The 24951-nt window shown below is 41.5% G+C and overlaps 1 protein-coding gene across 1 annotated transcript; it reads left to right on the top strand.

The window, feature by feature from the left end:
- On the top strand, positions 1-24465 carry htr7c (5-hydroxytryptamine (serotonin) receptor 7c). Its single transcript, XM_070833910.1, has 2 exons — positions 1-554; positions 22592-24465. The coding sequence occupies exons 1-2, from the start codon at positions 88-90 to the stop codon at positions 23328-23330; spliced, it is 1206 nt and encodes a 401-aa protein (XP_070690011.1). The 5' UTR covers positions 1-87; the 3' UTR covers positions 23331-24465.
- The last annotated feature ends 486 nt before the right edge of the window (positions 24466-24951 follow it).

Genomic DNA, 24951 nt, shown 5'->3' with positions numbered 1-24951 from the left:
AGCAGGTTACACACATCCAAATATGCGCGTAATTGGAGTGCACTGGCGAGGCGTCCCTTGCAGCCCTACCGAAATAACGTTGTCGTGATGTACAATACTTCGGGAATTGAGCTCACTTTCAACAAGAAAGAGGATATTTCCGAAGTTATCAATGGCACTTTGCAGCTCCTGTACAACGTCCTCGTCACCATCAGTCCCACAACCATGTGGAACGAGTCGTGCGGGGAGCAACTGCAGGATTTCGGGCGCCCGGAGAAGATCATTATTGGGGTGATGTTGGCGATCATCACGGCGGTCACTGTCATGGGAAACACGCTGGTGGTGATCGCTGTGTGCGTGGTGAAGAAGCTCCGGCAACCCTCAAACTACCTTCTGGTGTCCCTGGCAGTGGCGGACCTGTCAGTGGCAATAGTAGTGATGCCGTTTGTCATAGTGACGGACCTCACCGGGGGCAAGTGGCTTTTTGGAGAGGTGTTCTGCAACATCTTCATCGGCATGGATGTAATGTGCTGCACTGCCTCCATCATGACCCTGTGTGTGATCAGCGTCGATAGGTACGTCTCCAAAGTTAGAGACTAATGCTGTTTGGGAACTGAAGTCTGCTAATTTGCAGTGGCGCTGAAATTACGCATGCAGTGCGCCCGGCGTTTAGAATGTCACGGAGGAGACACACATATGGCCTTTTATAAGCTCCTCTAAACCATTTAAGTACACTGAGGGCAGGGACCAAAGTTTAGGTACCAAATGAAGCAATGAATTACAGGCTAAACGCACGTAATGGCTGCGTTTTTGCGGCAGTGCATGGCATTTACAAGCCTAATTCCAGATCAAGCGTTTGTCGGATTATCTGTTCTTTTGAGACCACTGAACCAGAAAATTAATATACAGACTGTGATTAATTTATAGCACGCTTAATTAATTTGCTTGACCATGGCAGTATTTCATGTAATTAAGCATTTAGGATCGGTACAGCTGCCATGACTTATGATACACGATTTACATGATTGTCCTTCATATCTGATTAGGGCACACAGGCCTCACCTGCTCTCTATCATTAAGCCCCTAAAAGCTGCTGGAATTCACTTCACACAAATAGTGCTGTAGGTAAAGTTCACTTCTGAGAAAACTGAACAACAAATGTTGGTTTTCTGTCACGCTGCACTCATATGGTTACACGACCCTGGTGTTTTGCATCAACACATTGTTCCAAAATTATTCATGAAAGTTGGTTCCCAAATGGCCCTCTGTGAGCTGCTTTGATTTCCACATTCATGAGGAAAGTAAAACCTGAGCACTCTTCCCCACCCACCAAGTTCCACTCTGCATCTCAGGTAAAGCTCTTCAGAGTTGCTGCTCCTAAAGCCAGCTGAGCCTGATAACTTGTGACAAATGAGACATGTCCACTGCTCCCACCATAATCCACAATGAAGTAAAAGACAAGTGATGAGTGTCACTGTTCTGCCTCAGTAACCGTAATGACGACAGAAGCTTACTGTGGTATTGATGACCTGATTATTTCCTCCGGCTCACCTTTTAGGCGTTATTACCTCAGTGCATTACACCCAGAATTATGCATGTTTCCTTCTTGCGGATGAGCTGAGCACAAGAGACTTGAGTACGCCTGAAGAGCTAATGATGTTATGGGAGGAACTGAATCACAGATATCATGCTCTGATACTGTGTGATTGCTCCAGTCAGTGGTGGTAAAGCTGACAGATGTATGAATGTGTTTTCAGCTGGCTGGATAGAGGGTAAAGAGATTAGTTGGGTAAAGACTGACACGCCCCTCCTGGGGGTTATGTTAGAGGTCACAGATGTCACCATGATTACAGAAAATGGATGATGACAATGATTTGTGAGTCATCTGTGGCCACTCACTCCCCACTCAGATCAGATATACTGATCAGATCAGTATGGAACCAGTTACACATCAGCAAATACACAAGGAGGACATCATCTACGTTTAATAGAGTGGACCGGAGTAGAAATAAACCATGTCAATGTGTTACACCAGGCCTGTGTTTGTATACCAGGGGCAAAACTGGCACTGATGGTTCAGTGAATTTATATACTGAATGAAGTATATACTCAGGCACGACAAATGGACACACCACTCAGCATGTCTGAAACAACAGGGCAGGTGACTGAATCCGTTCAATGAAATCATACTATACACACCCACCAAACTGCACCGCTGTGATTAATCTTTTCCACGTCTTCCTGCCTCTGGTCGACTAAAAGACTAATTTGGAAGCTATAAAAAAAATGGGACGTCATTGTAGGATTATTTTCATCCCCACGCAGGCTGTGCAGGCGCTTCTGTAAAACTGTTTGTGCCGACCTCCATGAAAACAGGGTCGTTTTAATTAAACAATGCAGAGTGTGTTAGGCATATGATTCACAATGAGAATCGTAGAGATAATTCATTAGGATGGTGATTGCCAATTAGACACACAATTAGCTGTAATCAGGGCTCTCTTGCTGTCATTTAGGATTCCCAACGGCATGCATTGTAAAATCTAACTGAGAAGTATGTGCTGCAAGTGAGGCTCAGCGTTGAACAGATATCTTTGTGGGGGTTAAACTGACCCTGAAGGCTGCATGCTCTACTGCACAGAGGGACATTGATTATCTCTCTGAGCTCCTTTATGTTTAAGGGGAGATGCTGCACTGTATATGTCAATATTGACGATGTGGAGCCAGAGGAGTGGTCCCTAATGTAATGGGCCTATGAAATTATGATCCTGCAGGGACCTGACATTCTCCTGACGGATGCTTTCAGAGTGACAGCTGTCATCCTGGTGGAATACAGTATCGCTGACACTTAACATCCAGCTTAACTTAAACAATGCAGATTTAAAAACACTTTTTGACACAGGGCCGTTATACTTTAGATTAGTTAAAAGGGTTATACCAGTGATGTAGTTCTGCACCTCCCTAGAATACTTAAAATAATAATTAAAGTAAATGGAGCTGAGTGTCAGCCATCCTGACTTAAGCATAGGTCAAGCCCCCTAAACACTGAATCCAACATTTCCCATATTGAAAATAAATATTGTCCTTTGTTAGGACCCCCGCCTGCTGTGAGTGCATAAGTCATTCAAACTTCATGCTTTCAGAAAGCTTTTTTACAGACTAAACAAGAGCTCTCTGTTTTAAGTAACCAGAACGTGATATGTACAACCCAAGGAGGGTCCCTATTAAAGGTTCTCGTCATTTTTTTGTATTAGTGCATACTTGTAAAGAAATTTGCAATTAACCAAATTTCCACAACCATAACACGATGGTCAGGCTGCTGCCCTGTTGGGAATCTATCTGTATTGTGGCTGAATTTGCACTTGCAGCCATTTTGTGGGTACGTGTTGTCTATTACAGACATTTTAAATATTTACACACATTTTTAATGACTGTTTATACTTTCTGAGCAGTCCATCTAAACATGTGACAGTGGTTAGGCAAGAAAAGGCGCATTTCCTGTCTTCTCATTTCCTGAAAATACTATCTGAACATTCTCACTGTGGTTAATGGGTCTGAAGCGGTTTTAATCTTCTCACATCTTGATCAGGCGAATGAATACCATCAGCATGACGTATGAGAAGTGGCCCATATGATTAACAGTCTCTGCAATGATTTATGTCATTTTATATCACGTTTTCGATGCATATGATGAGATAATACAGACAATTTTCTGGAAAATCATTTGAGAAATTGTGAATGGATAAAAAAGCAAGAAGAAAGATTCTGTGTGGGTGTTTTTATGTAATATAGTGAATGAAATACCCGGCAAATCAAAGTGTGTCATCACACTGATGAAAATTCAATATTATCACTACAACAAACCTGCTCATTGATTTGCAATATTTCTGGCAAGGGCCAAATACACCCAGAAGTATTAAACAGATAGACATCATGGCATAAGCCTAATGGGAAATGTCCATATCATCTTTGCACCCCACCCTACTTAATATGTATTCTGAATCTAATGGAGGTGAAAAATTACCTTTCAACTTTTTGAATAATATTTTAAGTCCAGCCTATTACCTCTTCTCCCCTCTGCAATTTCCTTGAAAAATCATCTGCTGAAGTCACTAACTTCCCCTATTAAATTTTGTTACCCAAACTGTTTCCCCTGATTAACAGCAAGCTATTGGCAGACTTGAGGAAAAGGTTACCTGTCCCGTAGCCTGAGTCATGTCAGTGGTATTGATTTTGTACTGTATGTGCAAATGCTGATTTATGGCTGTGAAAGCCTTCCTTATGGATGAGTACCCATTTATCACCTCCAACCTCTTTAAGTGGAGATAGAGCACTGCAGATTGAACCTAACGCACCACAGCACTGACCCAGTCACAGCAGAAGAGTGCAGTCTGAGCGCTGTATATAGAAGTTACATACCCAAAGCCTCCCATCTAAAAGAATGTAGGTCTGCTCTCTCACAAGATATCCCAGCATGCACTTTCAGGAGAGGCATAACCACTTCCATAAAGTTAGTATCTTTTTCGCTACAGTCAGTTTTTACCTTCACTGAGAGTAATATGTTGTATGTTCAATAATTCAAAAGTCAAATATGAATGATTTATTCACAACAGAAGGAAGAGACGGTAGTCCTTATCTGTATTTCCTCAGACGTCTAAGAAAAGACAGTGTTAAAGGAATGGAGGAGGAATGGTGTAGTAAGAGACACTTGCATCAAATCAAACAGAGCCTGGCTCAACTATTAGTGAACCTATAGACGATGGATGGGATGTAGGGCAAAGGAATACATCACATAACTGCAGTTAAGTAAACTTTTCCACCACGGTTCAGACTAAAGAACACAGAGTGTAGGTGTGATCACACCCGTAAGCTTCTGCAAGGGATTTTGAGTGAGGAAATCATGCTAGCGGGGCCCTTACATGGCAGCAGGATTAGCCACAGCCTTCACATCCTCTCTGCCAACTGGTGTGTCAATGATGAGCCGAGTTCACACACAGCTCCCACATCGACCCGCCCTCCACATCTGATAATATTTTTGTGAGGTTGGCGCGTAAGTTCGTCCCGGGAGAGACATCGCTTGCTCAGTGCAGCTGGGGAACATCAACCCGCAGCAGCAGACACAGATGACTTGACCTAGCTGACGCATCCTCAGGTAATTTGATGTGACGCCTAAGCTCCACTCTCCCAGGCACTATTCACTTCCCACTTGTCGGCCACCTCGCCGACATGTGGAGGATTGGACATCTCCTGCTAGGCCAGAGCGATCAGATCAAAGGCGGTTCATGCTTATAAAGGAATGCTAAATCGGGACAGAAAGTGTGTTGTGGCACTAAAGAGGATGTTACACTGACTTCTTAAATCCTGTGATCACAACCAGTTTAGAGCGAGTGCTACATTTTGGGGATCTTTTAAACCACAAGAGGCACGTTTGATGTTACAAGCCACTACAATTGTTTCATACGGAGAAGACAAGCCACTCTCATACTTAAGGAGGAAACAACACTTAAATTAAAAATCCATCACAGCCCACATCCTGTAAATGAGCACTTGTTCTTGAGCAAAACTGCTGTCAATGAAAACATTTCAGAGCAGCATGAAATAAAAATGCTGGGAGAAGGCATTTGGCAAGTTAATCATTGATAAGTGCTTGTACTATCAACCGCAGCTCCTTTTCTGGCCTGTTTGACTGTCTGTCCGACTTTTATTACAGAAGCACTTGAAGCGAGAGACAAATTGTCCGCTGATCACATGATCAGACAGGACGGTGTGCGTGGGAATGGACCTGAAGGAGGAAAACCAAAGGAAGGAGAGCGAAACTGTGGCAATGGCTTATTGTTTGTAACTTGACTTTGTGATTGTTCATTATGTTCACCAGAGTATTGTCACACAGTGACAACCCAGAGCCATGAGGTCATTGCAAAGGATTTTAGGCGACTGCTCACTTGAGATTTGGAGCAAACTGTCTTGTATGGTGTAAGCAACCATGATTTGAAGGCTTTGTCAGAAAAACAAATAGATTCAGCTCTGGCTTGTTGTCAGATCTATGGCGCCTACAGTCCATCACATATGCTGTATTGACACCATATGGATGTAATCATATTTAGCAGTTTCAGCTTGCTCAGACTTCAGGTTTCTTGCTATATAAAATAGGAAACAGTTCATTGCGATGGATGAGAAGCACATGCTCTTGCTGATGACGTGTGATAGATCTGAAAGCTAATCCTAATACAGCACTAATTTGGAATGGGGAAATTATGGAGAACATGACCAGTACTTGATCACGGTGTAAATTACACTTTTTATCACTCTCTTGAGTTGTCAAATAGCACAAACACTTGACCAAATATTCCCCCAGCCCACCTCCCACTCAGCCGTCACCATCTTTGATGCCACTAGCTTGCAGATAGCTGATAACAGATATGCCTCATCAGGGGTCAGTTGAAGTAAAGCGCAGTGCACACTGGGAGTGGTGTGGTTATCATGAATCCTATTTTCCTGTTTGCCTTCACTTCACCCCAGTTCTTCCCCTTCCCTTCTAAATGCATCTGACTTTGTTCTCTGTGAAGTGATCGCACTAATTTGCAAAGAGCTTCAGAAAAAACGAATTCAGTAATGGAGAGAAATGCAACTAAGTACGATTTGATAAAGAAAATAAGAAGAGTGAGACTTAAGAGTCTACAGCCATGCCGCTAGCACACGAATGATAATCCAGCATTTTAAATTTCTTAGCTTTTTGCTCTTCGAATCACGTTAAATGTAGCTTTCACAGTACAGTTTTTTTATTGTGCCCCTCGTAGCTCCGTGGAGAGTTTTGGGAGGACACTCTAACATGAGAGCACTGCAAAGTGAAGGGAAGGGTTAAAGGGCAGAACTCAGACAAAGCCTTGTGCAGAGAGGCTGGGCCGTGCCCTTACATGGGACTTGAACGTTAACATTTATGGTAGAAAAATGATATTTGAGACTGCTGCAGAGATTCATCATGCACTGACACATGATCTGTGACTAGATTTATGTTGGCAATTTATTGGTTGTCCCAGTAGGGAGCCACTCAAATCAGATTTGACCACATAACTAATCAGCGAGCTCTTGAACCAGATCCAGCTCTGCATCATATTTGACAAATTAAAATTTGTCTATGAAGGGGGCTATTTTTGACTGCTTTGTTTGTTTTTTGAATCATTTGCTTGATCCTTCTTTGGGTGAAAAACATCTGACTCCAATTTGGATGTTGATGTTTTGAGGGAGTTGATGAGAACTGTGAGAAACTCTTAATTCTTGAAACACTGGCGATACCTGACTTTTATACATCAGCAGCAGTATGTTGCACAGAATGATGGATTAGTAACCAGATAGAGATCTGAGTTTTATTTTGCTATTCCTTGCTTGTCATCCTGTTAACCCAGCAATCTCGGGGGGGTGCGAAGAACAAAAGGGCAAAGTGCTGAGTGACTTCAGTGTGGCATAAATCATGTTTTGTGTTTGGCATAACAAAGGTGGGGTCCATTATTCATCAAGATTGAACAAAGGGCCAACCAGCATTCACCAAGTAGTGAGATAATGGTTTTCCTGTTGATGGAGCCGAGACTGAGACTACAAACACAGACATGCGCACACACACACACACACACACACACACGCATGCATGCACGCACACCATGCTGAGGATTGCAGATAATATGTTTTGAACATTCAGCATATTGTTGCTGTTGCAGAATAACTACAGTATGCAACTAAAGTTTTGACATCTGGTCGATCCGTGCACACGAGTAAATGTTCATGTGGCCCATTAAAGCAGGCAGTGTGAATGACCCTTCAAACACTTCCTAAGAAGTTTAGTTTTTTAAATCAGTGGCCAATCTTGTGCAACCATGTGTATTAATGTTTATGTTCAGTGTCTCTATGTGAGCATGTGCTGCAATAATAGCAAAGGCCACAGCTTGCAGACACACAGACAGTTAATTCTTAATTCATTAACCAAGAGCATTGTATGATGGAAAAGTTCATTGGATGTACACTACTCACAAAAAGTTAGGGATATTCAGCTTTCAGGTGAAATTTCAGGATGAACCACCACCAATACATTTCCTGCTTCAGTTAGAATTGGTATTTAAACAGTCCTCCTCATCCTGCTGTTCACATTCTGACATCATGAGACCAAGACGACACCTAACAGTTGATCAGCAGCACCTCAACACTGGAGGCTTCAAACAGGAAGTCCTCAGACGGAGGTGTTCACTGAGCTTAGAGGGTCACAGAGTGTCATCAGGAGGTTGGAACAGTGATACAGAGACTGGAAGAGTCACAGAAAGGAGAGGAGTGGACGTCCTTTGGCCACATCCCAATTTTACGTTTAACCCTCCACTGTTGTTAGATTTTCTTTCAATAAATTGTTTAAGATGAAGAAACTACCATTGCATGCTGATACTTAAATGTCCTACTTTCATGATATAATATCACTGTAGCATTCACTTTTTACATTTTCCATAAATTTCACCTGAAAGTCGAATATCCCTAACTTTTTGTGAACCCTGTAGTTCATTGCGACTTCATTGCCGAAATTCTTCCACTTTCTCGACAGGTACGTGTTGAGAAGTTAGTTATTTCAACCCTGGCACTGAGCGCAGTTCGTATTCCAGCTGTGAAATAGAAAATTGAGTCAGGGAAACCCGTCACTGCCATTGCCCTTGAGCGAGATGCTGAACCTTGGAACTGGCCACTAACTGGGTCATTGTGCTGTAGGCAGCCCTGAAATTCCTGTGAGTGTGTATGTGGCATACTGGGAACACAAGCAGCAACATCAAATGTAATCCAGTGCATTCACATTTGAGATTTAAAGTTCACATACGTGTAAATTGTATATACTGTTGTGCAGTCCCAAAGTTCATAAAGAAAGAGTGCATGTGCGTGATTTTGCATAAATGCCAGTAGCCTCCCACAAAGATGCTATGCTACCAGCACTACTCTTAAACATAACTTCTCATTGCCTCACTTTGGAGTTGAATGCTGATGTTGTGGCATCACTCAGTTTGGATATGGGGCTAATTATCCTAACATGCTAACATCCTTGGAATGACACTGTGTCAAGCTGGTGTTTAGCATGTATAATGTTTAATGTGTAAGTATTATTTTGGAGCTGTGTGTAACAAAAAGCAATTTCTGATTCTGATTCTGATTATGGAAGATTATGGTGCCAGATAAAAAGGTCACAGGAACACTGAACATTGTGGTAGTGCTAAAGGAAATGTCAGCAGGATCCATCATTTAGAGACCTGGACAAAATTTCATGGCAATCAATCACAAAAATTAAACCTGTGTGTGGTGTTTTTGAGACACCTCCTCAAAAAGAACCACAAGTACTTTTCATTAGCTCAGCTGATAAAGCTTAATGCCCAGCACATTATAGCATATGTGAATGTGGAGCCAATGATCTGGCAGCCACAGATGGATGATTTTAGTGTCATTTAATCTCCCCAAAATCTGGTGTATATTAGGAGATGAATGATTTTGTGGTTTTAAGCTACAAGGCCAGTGATATTTAGTCCACAGTAGACTAAATATAGCTGTTAAGAATGATATACCCTCATTTCTTTCTCTAAATCTCCGTTTAGCATGACTACATTGACCGTTTCTTACCTGTCATTATGTGCACTGCTCTTGCAACACAGCAGTGACCTTTACTTCACTGGATAAGTATTATTAGTGTAATCACCTTGTAGGCACAGCTGTGTTTGCTTACCTATAATGGTAATTTGTTTGTCTATCTCTCAAATTGGCACATGTGAAGATGAATCCTGGAAATGTTCACATGTGACACGATACATTTAAATTTGCTTTGCCCGTAGGCAGAGGCATTGTCGGAAATGACGGCAGGGACGGGGGGGGGGGGGGGGGGGGGGAGGGTCTGGACACCCCTTTGCTGGGAAAACACAACATGAGTTGTCCCTCTCAATATATCATAATGAACATAATAATTCCAAATAATGTAATGAAAGGCTTTGAAAGGCTTGTGCTAATTATAGATGCAAAACAATGCGATTTCAAGTTTTGAAAGATTGCCCCAACAATGAAATGAAATATCCGCCCATAGAAAGAGGCTGAATAACTGAGGCTGAAGATTTATTTTCCTCTCCTCGCTGCATGTAGGCGAGATAAACAGCAGTAAAATTGCTCTTGTAATGAATATTCCTGTCATCAGTCATAGTTTTGTCTGGTTAGTGCACACTATGTCCAGGCAGGAACATAGATCCAATCTCCGTACCTTATTTTGTGATCTTGTCATCCGGTGCAAAATCAAATTATATTCAATTTACTTTCTTCTCCTGAAAAACATGAATATCAGTCTTGCTGATGTAAGCAGTAAAGCCGCCGTCAACCCCTTTTATTTGAATTATTGCGACTGGCATAGCTGAACATACAGTATTCCCTTTGTGCTCTTTTCTCCAATTGAGTCTAAACGTGTCTTTATAGGACAGAATACTACTGACTTGACTGATTTATGTGTTGAGAATGACACAGCTAACATCTTGGCAGTAGACTGAAGGCATACTGTAGATGTAATAAATCATGTACAGGATTACAAAACTCCTCATATCTCCTGCTGAGAATACTGCAAAGCACTTGGTATGAAAAAAAGAATGCAAGAATTTATCATGTCAAGATCATTGAGCAATTATATTTTGGAAATCATTTTCACTTGCATATAACTGAGGTGGAAAGGAAGCACCTGTACATATCAGCTTCTTTCAGTGATGTTAGATGTCTGTGTCAATGATGTTACATGTGAGCTACTATTTTAACTCAGTGATGAGGTAACTGCTGCCCTACATAGGTAAATCTATAGAGGGAGGCCTTAGGCAAGGTAAGGCAGGTTTATTTGTATAGCATCTTCAGCAACAAAGCAAACACGTACAACATGGTGACTTAACATATGAGGCAGATGAAAGCCATTCTTGCCTATGATATCTGAGTCAATCATTGTGTCATCATTTCTCCTAATGCCATGTTGAATCTGCTTTTTGAAGAGAGATTCAAAAGATGTGCTTTGCAATGATGAAGAAACACATTTTTTCATCATTACATCTGTTATTTTGTTACTTTGTAAGGAAGATTCCTTATCTTATGGTCTCTTGGAGTGGATTCCTTGATTGGCAGTCATTTAAGGGAGTCTGTTTTTAAATACTTTGCAATCAGGAGTAATAACACGAAAGGCATTTCTACATGATTGTTGTCTTTTGCCTCTCAATAAAAAGGGATATGGGAGTTATGAAACTGAAATATGATTGATGCCCTATAAAAATTCCTAAGAGATAACCTTGAGCTTTAAAGTATCATAACTGCACAATCACGGAGACCGAATTCTGAGGATAAAATGCTAGAGTTTGGAGTAATACAGGTATCAGGAGCATTCTCTTGCTCTTAGCGGAGTTTTTTAATATTTGTGATATTTTCATGTCCCAAAAATAAAAGGTCAGTAAGAGAACATGAGGTGGAGAGAAAGCACAGTCCTCAACATTTGCCTTTATATTACATGGTAGTGTCTAAGGTCTCGGGGACAAGTTGGATAAACTCCTCCTCAGTGTCCTTTTCCATTTGCCGAGCCACAAAATGATGACATATAATGGCCCGCACAGCTACTTCAGCTATACTAACTGCTGGCAGGATGCCAAATTGGAAGAAAGTGAATCGGCTGAAAAGAGGAGCTGCCTGTGGTATCCTTGGTAACTAAAATTGTTCAACATTTTTGTCCTAAAAGGTCAGGAGTAAATTGGGAAAGAAGTGGAGAATTAGATTCCTCCCCCACATCTGAGACTTCCTCTAAGCTTATTTAGTTTTCGGAGGTGTCCTTTGAGGGAGCGAGTGCACTCAGTGACAGAACCAAGGGGAAGGTGACAAAGATGGAGGGGCTCTTCACCCTCACTCCCTCACATCATCATGACAGGAGAAAGAGAGGAAGATGGACTTGCTGGCACACACTTATTCACCTTCCACTAACAGACTTTAGTCATTGTATAATAATGAAGAGAGAGTTAGCACGCTCATTAATATTTGAAAGAGCGTTTTGGGATCTCACTAAATGAGTTTGCAGATTTGGGGCAGTTAGTGGGATGGTGACCGCAGTAAATGTACATTAGCACTTCGCATACCATATAACACGCAAATTAAAGGTTCTTCCTCAGCATATCCCGCTGAGGCTGTGGCCTGTACATGTGCATATTTAATTTTCTTGGTAGAGAGACAGAGGTCTACCGAGGCTTTGCAGCTGCGTCACAAGTCTAGTCACCATGGCTTCAAACATAATGGAAGTCCATTAAAGAATTGAGAGGAAGCAAAAACTAAAAAATGGCAAGATGGCGAAGAAGTGGGCAAATATCCATTCAGAAAGAAAAATGAATGGTGTGTTGAGGTAAACTGATAAGACACAGAAAACTTGTTTATCTTCTCTTGTTTTGTTGCTACTGAAAAACACTGTGGCCCAGATTCGATGCACAACACATGCTACACCACAAAAAAACAGAGATTCAAGGTGCACAGCTTCAAGTTTTTGTTGACTGATGAGCTTCCTAACAGGCCTCGTCAAAACAATAATGCCTCTTTGTTCTTATGCATATGTAAATTTTATGTTAATCTCATTATTTTGCTTACATAATGGTTATTTATAGGCGAGGCCATGGAAATTGAGGTTGTGACCACTTTGCTTCTGCTTCAGAATATTAACTACAAGAAACAGCAAGACACAGGACCTGATCCTCTGCAAATTTATGGAGGGAGACTAAATAACAACTGAGGAAAGAAGTTCAACAAGGAACGACCTCCTGGAGATTTATATAGTACCAGATAAATTGGCATAGAGTCAGATATTGACTGAAACATTTCAGGTCAATAATCTGGGCAGTAATTTAAATGCTGGCTTAATTAAGGCCCTGGATGTTAAGGTGAGAGAGAGATTGTGGTCTTGGTTTAATCGAAAGAACTCCCTAACCTTAAGCACTTGTGTTGCCTAAACCTAACCACAGAGAGAAATCAGGAAGTCAGTAGTGCACTTTGAACGTCTCGACCACCATCCTGTTACCCCGGTGTGGAAGATAAATGTGGAGTTTCATTCACTCAAAAATTACATTTCCCTCTGAACATAATCCAGGCAGCAATTACAACATCGTAATTGGGGGAATTTAGTACACCATATAAATGTAAGTTCTGGGTGACAGGACTGTCCAGAGAGACAGGGAAATACCTGGCGACTTGAGTATCATGCACACTTAAAGGTAATAATTAAATACATTCTTCTAACCATTTAACCATGATGTAACCGAAGCCAAGACCTACTTGCCAAACCTTTTACAGCATAACCCTAATCTTTAGCCAGACTGGATGAACGGAGCTACACATAGCACCGTTGTCCAGTGTATGATTGGTTGACTAATAAGCCATGGATCACTGATCAAGGGATATCTGTGAGTGCTTTCGAAGTATCTTGTGGACCGTAAGAGCTGAGAGAAGCTCTCTGAGGCTGCAGTTATCAGGAAGAAGAGGTCAAAACACGAAGATCAAGGCCAGATGATGCTGTCAGAGTCCGATGGGACACGGTGTCAGATGAGTGAGAGGAGAACAGCGTCCAATAATGTCTCTGATGGGATTGCGTGTTTTTGTTGTTTTTTTTAAAAACTTGAAATGCAGTAGAGTAATGGATGAATAAAGGTAGAGTGTCAGCGGTGCTTGTAATACAGCAGTGGCTGCTATAGGATACTAACCAGTGACAGCAGCAGCAGCAGCAGCGATGAAATAGGTTTTCTCACTTTATAGTCCCACTTTGTAGAGCTGGTCACTGGACACCACTGAAGAGCAGCTAGCCGCAGCAAATTGGAGAGTAAGCTAAAGGGCTTATTAATGTTGAGCAAAAAAGTTCATTCTTGACCTCAGGAATAGTAGTTTGACAAACATGACATAAAGAAAAGGCATATAAATGGTGGGTGAGGCTGCAATTAGATTATCTTAGTTTATTTGCAACGTTGGAATTTGTGGGGGATGGTGTCTGACAATTTCTGTAACTATCCAAAACTGACAATCAGCCCACTCCAGGAAGAGATTGTCCAGGTGCTTGGAAGTAAGACAGAAATCACGAATGCATTCCACAAAACACTAGCCGCTATTTCTATTTGAATGATTACTGTGTCTCACTCCTCACTATCTCGGGAGGCTTTTCAGACCACCTTTGAATGTGGCTGGTCAGAACAGCTAGAAACTCTTTTGTCCTGAGACGTGTTTGGTCGACACATTAAACCAACTTTTCACCTTGTTTTACTTGATCTGTGCAACAAAGTTGAAGGATTTGCTGTTTGAAACTGCCATGACTTCATCTTGAACGAGACACAAACTCACAGAGACAATGAAGGATATTGAAGGGATGGCATTCTTGATTCTCTTTTTAAAATCTGGGTCGAGTGAATAAAGATCTCTACCATGCAGTCAAAAAGAGGCATTATATTGAGAATGACTCCAGTCTCTACTTACTCCAGTCTATTCTGTAGAGCCTGCGAGGTATTTACTTTCTTGTCCAAGGACACCCTGCTCTGACGGGGATGGACACACTGACTGTTGGAAGGGGAATCCATTTATCACTGTGGCACTAATAGCTGCCCATCATCTCTATCGCTGTGAGAGCCAGTAAACCACCAACAGGGACAGGTGGTGTGCTGTGCAGCGAAGGCCATAAAATATCCACACTACTGCTTTACAACAATTAGGAGGAACTAAATCAGACATCATAAAGGCTCCTTTATGATGTCTGATTTAGTTCCTCCTATTTGTTGTCAAAGCAGTGGAAGTGCAGTTTCTAGTTGTGTCTTTCTAGTACACACAGTGCTTCTGTAAAAAAAAGCTCACACTTCCACTGCAAGTCTTTGCACCCAAGGGGATTGCATACAATTTGGTTGTACTTTTGTATAATGACAATAAAGATTCCTGATTACAACTGCAATATAATTAACAGTATAAAGCATACTTTGCTTTTAAAGTGTAGTTCAGGGTGCCATCTGTGGTGGATTGGAAACCAATAATATTTAGGTGGTGGCTAAAAGGATTGTAAGACATGCCCTCTGAGGTATTTGATGTTAAAAATTGTTATAGGACAATACAGTAACCTTAAAAATCCCCCATGTTTCAGAGATGATTCCAAACCACTAACCACAAAGTACAATTGATTCAGTTTGTAGTAGCCACACCATGTGTGCCTGTATGTATTACACTATTGCTTTCTGCCTTCTGTGTTGTGTGCCAGGCTGCACACAAAAAGAACATTTGATTGATTGTTGTTGGAGTGTTGTTGGCAAGTCAAGTTGCAACTGAGTAATTTCTCTGTTTCTCCTGGATACAGAAACCATGTGAAATCTTTTAGCAACACTTTATATTAAGATGGGAAAGGGAAGCAGAACGGTATTCAGCTCACAGTCTAGTAAATCCACTGGATAACTCAAAACTGTGACTGGAAAATAAATAAAGACAACAAAGCAACCATATAACAAGACTAATCATATACAACCATGCTAGTGGCTGAGGTTGCTGCATTACAGCATTACAACAAAGGCTGAGGGAATGTCAAAAACTTGGTGATAAACGAAAGTAAAAGTTTGATCTGCTGGGGGCGCGAGATGAAAAGTTTCACCAGTGTTACACTTCCTAAGAGGGCATGCATGTCTGCACAAAATGCCACGACAAATCCATTCAATAGATGTTGAGATATTTCTGTCTACAAATATGTTTCATATCTTAAATTCTTCAAAGTAGCCACCTTTTGCTTTGATGACAGCTTTGCACTCTCCTGGCATTCTCTCCATCAGCTTTATGAGGTTGTCACCTGTAATGGTTTTCCAACAGTCTCGAAAGAGTTCCCAGAGGTGCTGAGCACTTGTTGGCTGCTTTTACTTCACTTTTACAGCCCAACTCATCCCAAACCATCTCAATTGGGTTTAGGTTGGGTGATTGTGGAGGGTCAGGTCATCTGATGCACACTATCACTCTCCTTTTTGGTCAAATAGCCCTTACACAGTCTGGAGGTGTGTTTGGGGTCACTGTCCTCTTGAAAAACGGCCCCACTTAGGTCCCATTAAGCGCAAACCAGATTGGATAGCATGTTGCTGCAGAACGGTAGCCATGCTGGTTAAGTGTACCTTGAATTTTGAATAAATCACCAACAGCATCACCAGCAAAGTCCCCCCACACCATCACACCTCCTCCTCCATCATTTGAAAAGATTTGAAAAGTCCATTTGAAAAGATTTCCACTGTCTAATGTCAATTCCTTGTGTATCTTGGCCCAAGCAGTTCTCCTCTTCTTCTTGTTTTTCCTCAGCTGTTGCTTCTCTGCAACAATTTGACCATGACGGCCTGATTCACACAGTCTACTCTGAACAGTCGATGTTGAGATGTGCTACTTTGAACTCTGTGAAGCATTTATGTGGACTCTAATATGAGGTGCTGTTAATTTACGGTTTCTGAAATTGGCCGCCATGAGGACTGGTTTCATCATAGCGTTTGATGGTTTTCACAACTGCCCTGAAGGATACTATCAAAATTCTTAAAATGTCCCGGACTGACTGACCTTTGACTGCGTTTCTCTTTACTTAGTTGAGTGGTTCTTGCCACAATATGGACAAGAACAGTATTCGAATAGGGCTATTCACTGTATAGAACTGTATACCAACCATAACTCTGCACAACACAACTGATGGTCTTCCAACACATTAAGACCACCATTCAAGGTGACGCCCTCAAGAAGCTGACTGAGAGAATGCCAAGAGTGTAAAGCTGTTATCAAAGCAAAAAGTGGCTACCCAAAGAATCTAAAATATAAAACATGCTCTGGTTTGTTTAACATTTTTCTTCAATCAATCTACAGTGCTAACGTTTCCCCAAAAATTAAAAAAGAAATTAAATCTATGTTTAAACCTTGCATATAGCAGGCTATAAAGCATTATGTATCCCTGTTGCCCTGATTCTAACTTAATTAATAAAGTAATTAAGGAGTAAATAGTTAGTCATCAGCTGTCTCCATGGCTACCATAATCATAGGGAGGGAACATAATCATAGGTGGGAAAATCCGAACCAACATCACAAATTCTGACAAACGTTGGTCCTATTTTAGCAAAATGATTTATTGAGCGTTAGATAAGTCCTTAGTCATCATAAAGTATTCACAGTCCTGATCAATAAACCTTCTGGTAAACGTCTCTTTTTTCTTAGGTGGCAGTTCACAAGCATCCTCTTCTTCTGCATGTAGCTAAAATAAGTGCCAGCAGTTATTCACAGGCTATTTGACACCAGTCTGACCTGAGCTGGCAGTAATGTGGCTAGAGGTAACAGACATATCTGAAGGATGAAGTGCGTCTGTCCAGGAATGACTCAGTTTGGCTTATGTAAGAGTGTAAATGAGAGTTTTAAAAAAAATAGTCCACAGCTGCTATTTTCCTCACTCACTCTTGTCTTAATCACCGCAGAAGTCAGAGAACAAAACAGAACCTGACCCAAACAGGTGCCACTTTGAGCTAAGAGAGTAAGACTGAATTCTGTATACGAAACAGATGGGATTGATCCTTTGCGTCCTTTAGTGGAGGAAATTACTGCTCTGCTCATGTTGTGCAGTGTGATGTGTGAGAGAAGGAGCTCAATTTCTGTCTTAAAGAGGTTCCTCAAATAGAATAGGAGAGCTGAAGGATTCCTTGAGGACTGCGGTTGTTGTGTGATGTCGGAGAAATCCCACTACTCTCACTAGACAGATTTGGTGCCCTTCAGTCAGGGCATCTCAGAATACAAACGCTATGACTATAGTTTTGTTGAAATAAATCTTTGTTTTCATTTATCTTTTATCTAAAGAGAAACATTATTGGTTAAGGGTTTGTCCAGCCGGTAAACACTATCATCAGAGCACTGTACAGCATACAAAATCAATAAGAAAACAAGGTTTTCTTTAAAATATTTAGCAGAAACAACAAGAATTTGCACTAAACAGAGAGTGAACAATGAATTGGGTTTTTTCAGATTTTCCCCTTTTTCAGCACTTTCATTCAATTTATGTCAAACAAACCAAGCTTGAAAGCAGTGAATACGCACTACTGACTCCTGGATAAAAAGCAGGCAAGCTGCACTTCTCAGTTTTTGAAGAGACAGTTCTTAAACAAAAATGCTTTGATTTCAGACAACTTGTGCATCTCCATGCCTTCCTCGCTCACACAGATAGACTGTAGCGAAAAAAGATTTTCTTCCTAAAATGGGCCACACTTTTCCACAGGCTCATTTTGGATTGCCCTCAAGTGCAATGACATAGGAATTTTAAATGCCCGAGTGAGATGAATGAGTGAGGATTCTCCTGTTGAAAGTTTCTGTGGGAAAAAAAAAAGTCATTTGACTTTCCTCGCATCTTGTTACTTTCTTTTCAGGAGAACATGTTCTAAATTTAACACTCCTTCACCCAAAACCAACTGCAGCTTGGTAAATATTTCACTGTGTATCCCCTCTCAGACATAAAAGGCTTGAGAGGTGCTCCTAGAGATGACTGACGACTGTTGCGCACCAGGGCCAGTTACAGTCTTTCAGTGCAGAAAATAGTTCACTTTACTGTGCCCTAGCTGGTAGCCTAGCGGAAGTAATGGAATTCTCCATTAGCTCGGGCACACTGTCTGTGGCTGGGTAATCCCCAATGGCTGCTGCGGCTGTGGATATGTCCCTGAATCCTCCAGAGATATATAAAAAAAAAAAAAACCTCTGTACTCCCTGTGTATGTCACAGTTACTGTTTAATGGATGGTGTTACTATCTGGTTTTTAGCATGTTTATGTGCTTCCTCTGTGAGATATTCCATGTGGTTTTCAATAAGCATTTTGTGTAATATGCTACAGTAAAATGAGATTTAATTGTGTTTTTTTGTTTTTTGTTTTGCATTTTCAGGTTTGAGAGAATTTGAATCATTTGATTAATGGTAATGCATTATTTTCATGGATGTAAATAGGGAACTACATGGTGTGATGTACTTTGCCTGTAGTGGTTTGGTGTAATGATATAATGTGAGTGATGCATCACATCGTGTGTTGTGTCGAGTGATCCCACGGTTGAGTCGGACAGTAAAAGGAAAAAGTGAATGAGTTACACAGAAGAAGCTGTCCTCGTGCCCTTACTTTGCCCACAACCCGAATGTTTACTTCAGAAATTTAATCTAACGCTAACAGAAGACGACATTACACTACAATTTCATGTATTTTTGCATTTGACTCTAGTTAGTAGCTGCATGTAACGTAATGTAGAGGTCTTTAAGCTCATTGTTTTGGCCTGCAAATTTACTGTTGTGGTTGACTCTCAGCTATCATTAGCATAGTTTTCCAGCGCACCACCAAAATAGAAAGACAGGATTTTGTAGAAAACAAATTCACAGCTGAAGTACAGTGAATATTGGACATCACATGATCAGAGACTTCAAATAAAGTTGCTCTGTGTAGTCCGGATGCTTGCTAATAACTTTCACCATGTAAACTTTAAAGGTTTTTGAATATGTAACAGTGCTGTGTTTATACAGAGCTTGTTTCTGCTGCCACTGAGTGACCAAAAAAGTCAGTTATTGTAGTTCACTTAAGCGCCTTCGCCTTCGCCGAGCCGCTTCCGCTAATGACTTATAGAGGATAAAATAAGGGGAGGAAAACAAGGATAAAATCTTGTGATTGAATGTTGTGCAATACAACAGTTATTGATAAAAAAAAACTATAAGAAAGAAAACAAATATAAGATGAGAAGTAACAGCACAGCTTCTGTGCTCCCAGGTCCTACAGAGGTCCCACGGACAGAAAAAAGACGTGATGCAGACAGAGACGAAATCATGCTGAGGGACATGAAAATAAAGAAGAAATCATGTCCATGGACACCAATCAATAGAGTACATTTCGTGACTGTTTCACAAACTTCTATGGGTTATTGATTTCCATTGATATTTTTTCTGTGGTGAAGGCATGTCATTTTAACACATTATGTGCCACCACCACAGAATACAATGTTGAGAGCAGATGGACATATCATATTTCTGTGATATCAGGCTCAGTGACTGACAGTCTCTCAGCCTTTTAACTCTGTTGGATGCCACTATCATATAAATGTAAGCCACATAGCCCCCACGAATGTAATATTACCTTTTGCTCATAGTCACTGCTCACTTGGTTCAAAGGGTATGCAGGTTAGCCCCATGGATGTCAGTTGTCAGTTGTGATACATATGTTATGAGATTTGCGGGGCACTCTTGTTCTTTGGCCCAGTGGGTTTGTGCTTTGTGCTCAAAGTTTACATCACTTTCTGCCACTCCTGTGTGACAAGCTCGCTAGCTTTAGCAATGCACACAGGTAAACAGGCAGGTCGACTGAATGAACACATCACATTATTTTGTAATTTGTGCGTATTTTGTTTACTTGGTACTTTGTACTGCTGATTGTGTGTATCTATATAGACCTCACCTGCAAAGCTCCTTTATATATAACGTTCGTGTATGCTGTATCTTGTTGCGGGCTAACAGGGGTCAGTTAAGTTTAATCCCTTTGTCAAAACGTAGAAGATAAAACCAACCCGAACCAGACGTTTGCATCAGCTCATCCTGCTAGAATACATGCAGAAAGCTACGTAATGAAGTGTTAAAATGAGTGTTTATCTTATCCAACTTGACAGTTGTTTTTCTCCAAAAAGGATGGTGAGAGGATTTTGTATCGTCTGAAAACAGCTCTGCCTTCTAAAGGGCCGAAAATGAGTCATAGTTTCGTGGAGAACTGCCCTGCACCCCCCACAGACACACAAATATCCCCCCAAATAAGCATTTCATTCCTCATTACTGAATAATGCATTCAGAAAGGAGTGTTGCATTACTGGGTTTCCATTATGTATTCCCGAGAATTCCCACAGCATGGAGTGTACCCATCTCAGACTCTGTCTTGTATCTATTTGACATCACTCGCATGGATGTGTTCAGTCCCCCTTGTTAAGCTTAGGTACATTTTAAGTGAGGGTTGTAGGATAGGTAGAACAGTGGTTGGAGGGACTGGTGGGTGTTGAATAAACAGTAGTTGTTACATAATATTCAGTGAGCACAACTAACCGGAGCCAAGGGATCTTTGAGACGGACACTATAATAGTCTGTTGCACCTGACTTTAGATGGGAAGCACCAAGTTACTGTCTGCTTCTGAAATGGGACATCTTACTGTTCTTGTGTCTCACGGTCGTCTGTGCCACCGCCGGTCCACCTGAGCTGCCACGGGCGAAAAAGTAATGGCGCCTGTCTGTTTCAGATGAATGATAGATGTTGTGCTTGCTGTCATGGCAACGTTGATAAATTCCGATATGAGCTGCATGTAGGTCAAATGCCTCAGGTGCCCGTCGAATTACACGTGTGGTGTTTTTTAAGCAGATTAAAAGACATTAGATCTGTGTCAGATGTGCGTGTTGGTGGGGACATAATCGAGTGCTTTCAGCTGCAGTGCAGTTGTAGCCTTATTGTTCTGTCCAAGTGATTCTGATTTAGATCAATACCACTTGTGCGTTGACAGTTGTTAACAAGCTACAATGTGCTGCATGGATGTTGGACTACAGCCGTCCTGTTTTCTAAAACGAGTAAGCTTGTGGCAAACTGAAAACTTGGAATAGTGCTACTTTGTATGTGTAAACTTTCTGCTGCTGCACGTTGTGCCAGCAAAGTTTTCAAAAAAGCACTGGAATGGATTTTAGACTCGTTTTGGCATTCAGCATTTTTGACAACCAAGTTAAATAATGTCTGCTCGTTAATCTGAATATCAAGATTTGAATATTAAATACTCCACAGTCCCACGACATTTTTAACAAGAATTGGATGAAAAGTGTGTAAAGACTTTCAGACTGGACCTAATTTATATAAACTCAACTTGTAAAAGCTGCTGATGAATTGAAGGATCCTATCCAGGCAGACTGAGCTGAATTTGATGCCCACAGTGCCAATAGCATCCCTGGTGAACGATGAAGTGAATTGGCCAGTGCTCCCTCAAGCTTTTTATCTTGATTAACAATAGAGTGGAAAATCAGAAAAACAGCCGGGAGTGTCAAATATACAGCTTTCATCAATGACGCATTTGATGCTGATGGAGGCTGCTGCTGAGATGTGCACACAGATTTGTCATTTTCTGAGAACAGTGGCTATTTTTTTCAGTTTTGTACAAATTCAAGCCTTTCACACCTCACTTTATCTTTATTTTTTTGACACCTCCAGCTGCTATTTGAAACCACTGAGCTGTCTGTTTGATTTATAACTCCCTCTTTACCTGCTAAGCTCCTCCAAAGCCAGAGAAAAGCAGCTAATAGCCCTCCAGGCAATGACAGAGCTTATGAACTCTCATTGAAATGTCTGTCTTTTAAATGAGTGGACATGTGCTGTATTTGATGCTATACTGCTGCAGTTACATCTCACTGAAGACAGGCATCACCTGTGTGAATAACCATCTTTGTTTTTGCTGAGTTGAAGCTACTGGACAATGTATTTAAGGGTTTTAGGGCTTCATTAGTTCATTAGTTCTGTGTTGAAAAGCTGCCTGGAAGTTAGTACTGATACTGCTTTTGCCTCCTTTCCTTGCAGATATCTTGGGATCACACGGCCCCTAACCTACCCAGCCCGGCAGAATGGTCAGCTGATGGCGAAGATGATCCTGGGAGTGTGGCTGGTGTCAGCATCCATCACCCTACCACCTTTCTGTGGCTGGGCCAAAAACGTCCACACAGCCGGTGTGTGCCTCATTAGCCAAGACTTTGGCTACACCATCTATTCCACAGCCGTAGCCTTCTACATCCCTATGCTGGTCATGCTGGTCATGTACTACAAGATCTTCAGAGCAGCTCGCAAGAGTGGTGCCAAGCACCGATTCACTGACCTTTCGCGCCGTGAGCGCCTTGAAACAGTGGCTAATGAGGCACTGCGAATGCAGGGCCTAAAGCCGCCAGGTGTGGCAGAGGAGTGTGCTGCTTTGTCCCGCCTGCTGAACCGCGAACGCAGAAACATCTCCATCTTCAAGCGAGAGCAGAAAGCAGCGACAACACTGGGGGTGATCGTGGGGGTCTTCGCTGTGTGCTGGCTGCCGTTCTTCATCCTGTCCACTGCCAGGCCTTTTATCTGTGGGGTGGAGTGTAGCTGCGTGCCCATCTGGCTGGAGCGCACACTGCTCTGGTTAGGTTACGCCAACTCCCTAATGAACCCCTTTATCTACGCCTTCTTCAACCGAGACCTGCGTTCCACTTATCGCGACCTTCTCCGCTGTCGTTATCGCAACATCAACCGCCGACTGTCTGCTGTGGGCGTGCACGAGGCTCTCAAGGTTTAAAGCAGGGTACTTTAGCCGAAAATATTGACTTTCAGAAAGTGGGGTATGGTGGCCCTGTGCTTGTACACTTGGTGCTTAAAGGGGCGATGTGTACACAGCAGGCCTGTAGATAAGACAAAGACTGACAGAATGGGAGTCACTGTTGGTGGCTCTCTGGCCTCTCCGCAAAGGCAGAGAGACAGCACGATCACTTCAGTGTGTGTGTGACTCAGTCATTCTATTTTAGGAAAGAAAATCATAGAGCGTACTTGATGGGCTATTCAAGTCGACACTGCTTTTGTGCATATGCCACAATTCCGTCCTGGCTCCAGATTTATGGTAGTGTAGTGACAAAGGAAATAACATGTAAACACCATCAATCATCCCAGGGCTTTCAAAGGGAACAGAAAGCAAACAGATTTCTGTATATTAACAAAATTGATGACTGATAAGGAAAAACACTTGTTTTGTTTTTTTGCAAAAAGCCTTCTGAACATCTTCATCTAAACAATCATTGAGCACATCCCAGATTCATTTCCAACAGAAAGTGAACACTTGGAGGTGTATTGTGCTTTGTGCCAGGATTAAATATTATTTATATCACTGTATCTCCAGTCATAGCTTTCAATCTGGTCCTCTCACTAAATTTAACGAGAGCACCTTAAATGTTTCACAAATGTTAAAACGTGGTGATGCCAAGGGAATGGAGGTGGGTGGAAAATGGTGTTAACTACATTTTCCATTCATGAAATCTCAGTGTTTGTTGCTATAAAAAGAAACTGAAAGTAGTGTAGTGTCTGCATGAAACATATTTGTCTTACATGCCACTGTATACATAAATCATAAGAGATTTTGAATAGAGAATGACGGTTTGGCAGAAGTGTTTTTGTATGTCACCCAAACACACACTTGAATTCAAAATGAACTCAATACTGTATGTGTCTGAAACCATGATACTGTGGACTTTTTTCACTCTTGTTCTTTTGCCTTCATTGGTTTCATTCCACATTTGGCTGCTGACCTTAATGGTTTTATACAGTTAACTAAACATCTGCAGTTTCACTTTAAGAATTAACATGTTCTTGAGACTGTTTTGCTCCACTGGCTGTCGGCAGTGTTTCTATTACCCTTTTGAATCAGGATGTGGTTACCCCCCCACCCCTGACTGCACTCCAATGTGAACTCTTTGGCGACATGTATGAACCTGTGTCAAATGTCATCAGTCGAGCAGTGTTTGCTTTTTTCTACCTCGATTTTTGAAAATACTGTACATTTCCTCCAAACAGATGTACCGCTGTCTTGCATCGTTTTGTAGTTAACTGCTATTTTATATATTGTGTGAGATTTATCTGTCTAAAACAGCTCTGTGGTTGCTTTGTTTGACCGCTTTGTCATTGCCTTCAGAAGCAAGCTGGGGAAGTGGCAAAGCAGTTTATCACTTTGTAAATAAAGAAACACTTGGTTAAAATGTCACTGTAGACTACACTGGTAACCTCAGATCTTAAACATTCATGCACGCATAACTGGTTCAGTGGTGCACATCTCCTTCTTTAGACTGAGAATCAAAAGAATCTTTTTCTCTCATTTTCAAACAGGAGACAATCCACACAAGTGTCCTTGCTTTCCAGCCCCAGCATATCCT

Source organism: Pempheris klunzingeri, chromosome 7 (genome assembly GCF_042242105.1).
Source record: "Pempheris klunzingeri isolate RE-2024b chromosome 7, fPemKlu1.hap1, whole genome shotgun sequence".
In the NCBI taxonomy this organism is placed as follows: domain Eukaryota; kingdom Metazoa; phylum Chordata; class Actinopteri; order Acropomatiformes; family Pempheridae; genus Pempheris; species Pempheris klunzingeri.
Note: the sequence above shows the minus strand (reverse complement) of the source record. Positions and strands in the feature narration are given on the sequence as shown.

Coding starts and splice junctions, on each gene's coding strand:
- htr7c (XM_070833910.1), top strand. CDS start 88: ATGTACAATACTTCGGGAATTGAGCTCACTTTCAACAAGAAAGAGGAT. Junction 555..22,591: donor TGTGTGATCAGCGTCGATAG/GTACGTCTCCAA, acceptor CTTTCCTTGCAG/ATATCTTGGGATCACACGGC.